The sequence below is a fragment of the Populus euphratica genome, unplaced genomic scaffold (assembly GCF_000495115.2).
Source record: "Populus euphratica unplaced genomic scaffold, PopEup_1.0 scaffold292.1, whole genome shotgun sequence".
Lineage (NCBI taxonomy): Eukaryota > Viridiplantae > Streptophyta > Magnoliopsida > Malpighiales > Salicaceae > Populus > Populus euphratica.
The window spans coordinates 170,783-178,297 of NW_011500172.1; the positions used below are offsets into that span (position 1 = coordinate 170,783).

The window sequence follows — 7,515 nt, forward strand, 5'->3', positions numbered from 1 at the left end:
TTGTTATTATTATTATTATTATTATTATTATTATTATTATTATTTTTATTGCTACTATTATTGTTGTTCTTTATAATTGTTGTTTATAATTTGTACAATTAACCTCCCTGTGGTTCGACCTCGGTCTTGCCGGGTTATTTATTACTTCGACACTCCTGCACTTGGGAGAAAACATCAATCTTTTAGTCGTGTCACTCTTGCTAGGCCGCCAGTCCAATCATGTGCTTTGGGGGTCCTCTAATGCTGATTGGGGTGGTGATCTTGATGATCGCAAGTCCATCACTACTTACGTCATTTTCCTGGGTGATAATCCTATCAGCTGGCGCACCAGAAAACAGAAGGCTGTGGCTCGTTCCTCTATATAAGCGGAGTATAGGGCACTTGTCACTACTGCTTCTGATATTGCTGGATAAAATCTCTTCTTGATGAACTTGGGCACACGATACGTGCACCTTCTCTCCTACTCTATGATAATATTGGTGCTACTCAACTTAGCCTCAATCCTGTTCTTTATTCTTGAATGAAGCATATCGCTATTGACCTTCACTTTGTTCGCGACTTTATTCATCATGGCTAATTGAGTGTTGCTCATGTTCACATGGACGACCAGTTTGCAGATTTACTGATCAAGCCTCTCGTCAGGTCTTGTTTCACTTTATTACGTGATAAAATTAATGTTGCTAATGGAGCATCTATTTTGAGGGGTTGTATAAGAAAAATACAATGACTTTAGCTCATCAGGGATCTACACCATGACTTCAGCTCATCAATGATCTCATTTTATGTTTAGCACCTCTATTTTATTATGTTTTCTAAATAATTGCAGCTGTGTATATTCCTTTACTAGCTTTCCTTACATAGTACATGTTTTATAATATATATAGGCAATACTGTGCAAAGAATATCAATTAAGTTATTCACCAAATCATTTGTGGATTCCTTTTAACTACATCATCAAGCAATCTCCTTCCAATGTAATTAAGTAATACTATTGAATAATGTTAAATACTAGTTTTTTAAATAAAACACAATATCTGATGTTGTACTTCATCGTGTAGTTTTACAACCTACAAATATTAAAGTCTACGTTTGAACACTAAAAAAAAGATTGGAAAAAAGGTTTTTGATATTTTGGTCAAAACCTAATGTATAATTATAAACTGGTTATTATATTTATTTTTTTGGATTATGCAAAATTAGTGGAAAAATATGCCAAAAAATCACCATTGTTTTAGGAAAGGATTTTTTAGAATTATTTTTAGAATTTTTTAATTTTATTGGGTCGAATTGTTTCAATACATTTAGGTTTGGGGCCGAATCAGTGGAGATGCTCTCCACTGTTCGCTTTGCAAAACAATGGAGACTGAGAAATGCAGCAGAAGAATGAAAAGGGGAAAGGGAAGGGAAAGAGCAAGTTATCCTGCGCGGCTGTGATGTCTAGCTAGTAGTTAAAACGGCAGAGATTAGTGGTGAATTGAGGGAGTTGTTTGGCCGATGAAGAACAATTTTTCTTATTTTTCCTATGTTGCTGGAGGAATTGTTGAGGTTTTGAGAAGTTTGATATTTCTACAATGAGTTCTTTTTTCTCTTCAAAAATGTGTTTTGTGGCCAAATCAGTTGATAATTAAAAAACTTAGGTGAGCTGTTATTTGAAAGTTCAACCTTTTTGCTTTTGTGAAATCTTAGGTGCAATCTCAATTTATAATAGATCCATCAAAATAAAATAAAATTTTAATTTAATCAATCACATATTTTTATACTTCATTCTCAACCTCACAAGACAACTATATTACCAAACAATCACGTGAATTTTTAAAGGTTGCCCCCACTTCCCAAGTGAATCTTTGCAATCATTTCGTATACATTTTATAAATATCTATTACTATTTCAGAAAAAGAAATGTACCATATTTATCTTCGTTTTTTTCTTACCATACCATAAAATAAAATAAAATAGCTATCAATCCACTTTGGACCGTGACAATTCACTATTGAGTACAATATTATTTTAAATATTTTAACCAGCATGTATTTTCGTTGTTGTCAGTGGCTGAGTCAAGATTTCTAAATTTTAATGCATGCTTAAGCATCCTTTGAATAATTGGTTTTAGTAAATTTAAAATAAGAAATGCATCTTTTCTAATTTAATTATTTTTCTATAAACAAATTATTGTTCTCACGGGGAACATTTTTGTCACGAGATGAAATACACCACTGGCAAGTGTTCGAGTAAAACCAGTACCAATGAATAAAAATAAAAATAAAAAGTGTAAGAAACCAACTCCCAAACGTACAAAGCATCAAATTGTAAACGCTTCAAGTGAAACAACACAATAATTCCAGCAAGACATGTGAACGTGCAACAATTATTCAAAACGCTTGTATAAGAAACTGTTCCCTTTTGTAGGGCCATAGATTACTATTACTCACTCCATAGTAATGAAATCAACGAGCTTCTTGTTGAGGGCATCTGTCTCTCCACACTGTTTGAACGCGTTAAAGCAATGATCCTCTCCTTTGGTCTCATAAAACTCCACTTTTCCAGGCCACCCACTCGTAGCCAAGGTCTTGTAATAAGCCTCCCCTCTATCCCTCAAGAAATCTTTCTCCGCCACACAAACGAGGGCTTTCTGGCATCCCATTTTTGACAAGTTGGGATCCACCGCTGGATTCAATCTTGGGTCGTCATCGCCCCCGGAACTTGTAGGACACAAATATTTGTACATTTCATCTACGTCTTTATACCCGAAGAACGGGTGCACGATGATCACACCGGCAAGTTTCAAGCCCGCCCAGCCATTAGCGCCTCCTTGAACCGCTAAGTAATGGGCTATATTTGCCCCAGCACTCTCTCCCGTTAAGAAAACCTTCCCGAAATCCACATGGTTGTTGAGCCATGGCTCGGGTCCGAGCCCATTGGAATGACCAGCAATCCACTCCAGTCCATCCCACGAATCATTGTACGCAATCGGCAGGAGGTGTTCAGGGGCTAATCTGTAGTCGATAGAGATGGCAATAACGTTGCCTTGGCTTACAATTGGAGTAAGAACGTTTTTTGTTAGAATGTGAAACGCTGATCCAGCACAAAAGCCACCACCATGATAGTGGACTAGGAGGGGCAACTTTTGATCTGACCCCACAATTTCCGGGATAAAAATTCTGGCCTTGACGCCACTGTCTGGTGAGATCACAACATCCTTGGAAAGGACCCCATTTTCCGGGTCCAGGCCAGCAGGAAGATCGTCCAGGACCAGAGACCTCTCTATTCTGCCATCTTTGTAAACTTTGAAGAAGGGCGAAAAATCATGAGTTATTTCATTGCTGTTATCCATATCAAATTTGAGAGAGAGAGAGAGAGAGAGAGATGAGAGAGGAAGTTTTGACAAGTGTTCTAGGTATGGCAGGGAGGAAGAGCAAAACTAAACGTGTGGGCACAGGCATATATGGTTAGATAAATTTATCAAGCCACAAGTACAGTAATTAATTAAGCTGGAACTGTAGGTGACAACTCAGGCATACAACATGTCAACCGATATTAGGTGGGGAGTAAAGATATGGAAATAATGTTTTTGGATACCTGCAGATGGATTTCTTCGTCTATTTAAGATCCTATAAATTATAATATAAGATTTTCTCATGTATTCATTCCAGCTGCTACAGCCATGGTTGGATGCAAAATAATTTTTTTTTCTTTATTGATGCGAGTGATGAGTAGGTGACGAAGTAAATGAATGATGACAAGTCAACGAGAAAAAAAAATCAATTATTCTGCAAAATAGGGTATTTTTTACGAACGATAGCTACCGCCGACCGACCACCATCTTCTCTTTTTATTTTTGGCACCGATGCCCAGAATCCCATGCTCTGACCAAAAAATTCTAGTAGTAGATGAGAAATTAGCGAATTGTAATGGTCACTCTAAACTTCTATTTCATGAACTTGTGTTGTTGTATTCTTATAAAAATCGATATTGACCAAATTTTAGATGTTTTGAAAAATCCTGTTTTGGAATGTATTTCGCTATTGCCTACAGCTTATTTGGTCTCTTCATAAAACGAAGGGATGATTACAGGCTCTAGGGCTGGCCATGAGAAACATGTAGGGGAAGTGATGATTTGAACTTAATTTTAAGAAATGGAAAGTTATTTTGATGTGTGTGTGTTGTATGTATGTTGTGGGATAGATATTTGGTTTAGAATTGTAATGGTTATATGATATTTGTAATGATGTTTTTCAAAGTTAATGGAGAAAGAGTTGAGTTGTGTGAAGGGTGAAATTATATAGAATAAAAGTAGTGGAATTGGATTAAAAATGAAAGAAAAATAATTATAAAATGTGTCAATTCGTGTAACGTTGGATGGCAGGAGTTGGTGTGCTCATGCTTTTTGGATTGAAAGGGTTCTCGATGTATTGAAATAAATCTTAAAACTATGATTTAAAAAGATTGTTATTTAATATTATAGTTACAATAAAATATAATGGTATGTAAAAATTTAAATAAAACGCCTGATTATGCAAGGAAAAGATATATTATTCCCGGTACATCTTATCTATGATAAGCTGTATTATTGAATGTTTAAAGTCATGTTTCATTATCGATCTTAGTTTTAAAAAAAGTTCTTTTTAGTAAGGATATGCTTATCTTATCAGGTTAAAACCTAATCATTATAAAATTAAAAAAAAAATGTCTAAGGTTAAAAAAAAAATTTCTCAATAATGAGATTCTTTTCTCATCAGGTTAAAACCTAATAATCCTAAAACCTAACAAAAAAATAAAAAAAATGTTTTTTATTTTAAATTTTAGTCAAATTCTAATGCATAATCGCAAACTTATTATCATACCCATTAAAGATTTTTTTTTTCAAAGTAGAATATAATGCAAATTATATATTTTTTATGAAATATACATGGAAATTTTATAACTTGGCAATATGCACACAAAATAAAATATATTTTTATATTTTTAAAATGATAATTTTAAAAAAATTGAATTTTTTTGAAATATTGAAGAAAAACATATAGTTTTAATACTCGGTTAGTATATTACAGTAAAAGTCTACGACCCTAATATTTAAGTGAAATGATTGGAAAAATATGCAAGGAACCCTCAAATAATTTTGAAATGATCCCTGAATCTTTTTAAAACTATTAGAAATTATTTTAGGGTTTGGTTGGCAAAAGCACAAAAAGTAAGAATATAAACACTATTGGAAAATTAGTAGGGTGTATTTGCTAAACATGCTCTTAACAAAAGAGTTAAAGGCTTTAAGAAATACCTTAAGACCATGTTTGACAAATGCATTTTGAGGACAAAACATTGTGTTTTTACTTTGATAAAAATTGATCATGCTAAACATTGCCTTATTAAAAAATAAGTTAAGTGTAACCACATGAGTTGGGCATCTTAGACCAAAGACCCAAGCGCATATATACAACCTGAAACCAAAAAAGAAGAAAACAAATATCAAAGGGGAAAATCATTTGAATTTGCTCAATAACACTAAAAACTTGAACGAAGATTCAAAAACTTACCAAATCAAATCGAAATGAAGGCATAGAGACATGTAAAGACATAATTCAAAATAGAATATAAGGTTGAATCATCATGATAACCAAGAAAATATCAAAATTATTTGATTCTATATATATAAAAAAAAATCAAAAACCTTTAAATCGGTGTTTTTAAACCATAAAAGTCTTAGATTAAAAATCAACATACACGCACACACAAAAGAAAAAACTATTAATTAACCAAAATAACTCGGAAAACAATGACCTAAAACAAAGTTCAATGGATGAATGGTAACCTATAAAAGTTAAAAAAACCCAGAAACTTAACAAAAGTTCTAAACCCATAAAAAATGAAATAAAACTAAAAAATTCAGCTTAAACCTAGCAATTTAAGCTTAAGCATGCTTACCATGAATTGTTGGAATCATCCAAATAATAAGAGACAAAAGATTAAAGGTAGAAATAATAAGCAAGGACCATAATGATAATAGGAAGAAAAAGCTTCTCTCCATGCATAAATATTATTCCATTAATCATAAATATTATTTTGAATCTTAAACAACATGCTTATAACTTCAGTAAACCTAGTACATCAAATTAAAACAAACTAAACCATAACATTATCAAAACCTAAAACATATTGTCATAATTTCAAACAAGATTATCCTAATATCAAAGTATACAAAAATAACATTTTATACTAATATTTTTCATTATGTAATCATATTATAAATATCAAAATAAAGCAATATACAAAACTTGAGCATATACAAGCTTTATGTAAAGCATATTTAAACATTCCAAATAATAAGCATGACTTTAAAAGTAATAAATGACTTTAAAGAATACATAACAAACATAATAAACAATAATTTAAAAGATAAAAATAAAAGGGAGGAGGTGTACTCATTGAGTTCCACTCTCGTATCAAAGTTTAAAGGTTTATTTAGTAATGAGAAAGTTGATTCATTCTCTATATTCTTTGCTTCTTTCCCTTTATTTTCAACTTCTTTTCAATCTTAAATTGATATAGATTTTTCTCTTTCATTTTTAAAACACAATCTTTGTTATCTTTCTTTCCCTTTTATTCTAAGTATTTTATTGATTTTTGGTATTTTCTTTCTTCTTTCTTTCTTTATCATTTTCTTTATAATTGTTTTCCAGATCTTTCCTTTTGCTATACTTAATGACAACCTTGTATAAGCTAAAACAAGCTAAAAATGGCAAAATCATGGTGGTTTTGCCAAGAGTTTGTTGGAGAAGATTCTTGCATATTATCTCCTTTAACCTATATAGAAATATGCATTCTAGTTTCTTTTGTGATTTAATGAGCTTAAACCTGTTAATAGAAGGTAGCCATGAAGTTTAGACAATCATAGTGGTTTTGTTTTTCAATCATAACTGAATAAGTAAGCTACTTTGAAGAGATCATCATGACAAACTGGATGTAAACATGGGATAAGATTAGTTGATCCTTAAAGAGGAAATGTATATCTACCATGAAAGTGAGCTCTTGATTAACTTAAAAACTGATATTTATAAATGAGATGTTTCTTACTTCATTGGTGGTGGTTTGAGTATCTGAAATGATTGGAAATGTCATGTTTTTTTTAGAAGGTTGCAACTTGATTAGCCTTTGAAAACAAAGACTAGTCAACGTGTCACTCATTCTTTTCATTAAAGATAAGTGAAATGTCATTTGGATTAAAATTTAGAAATTAGGGTTTTCTAATTTGAATTTTTCACACTTCAATTTGATCCTTATTATATTTAATTCCTGCATATGTGACACGACTAAAATATCGATGTCTTCTCCCAAGTGCAGGAGTGTTGAAGTAATAAATAACCCAGCAAGACCGGGATCGAACCACATGGAGGTTAATTGTACAAATTATAAACGACAATAGTACAACAACAATAATAATAACAACAACAACAACAATAATAGTAATAACAATAATAACAACAATGACAATAATAATAATAATAATAATAATAATAATAA

The 7,515-nt window shown here is 31.9% G+C and overlaps 1 protein-coding gene across 1 annotated transcript; it reads right to left on the reverse strand.

The window, feature by feature from the left end:
- Positions 1-2,268: 2,268 nt before the first annotated feature.
- LOC105111366 (probable carboxylesterase 12) lies at positions 2,269-3,561 on the reverse strand. Its single transcript, XM_011006691.1, has one exon. The coding sequence runs from the start codon at positions 3,329-3,331 to the stop codon at positions 2,426-2,428; it is 906 nt and encodes a 301-aa protein (XP_011004993.1). The 5' UTR covers positions 3,332-3,561; the 3' UTR covers positions 2,269-2,425.
- Between the last annotated feature and the right edge of the window lie 3,954 nt (positions 3,562-7,515).

Excerpts from the sequence above, each read along its gene's own strand:
- LOC105111366 (XM_011006691.1), bottom strand. The coding sequence starts at position 3,331 with ATGGATAACAGCAATGAAATAACTCATGATTTTTCGCCCTTCTTCAAA.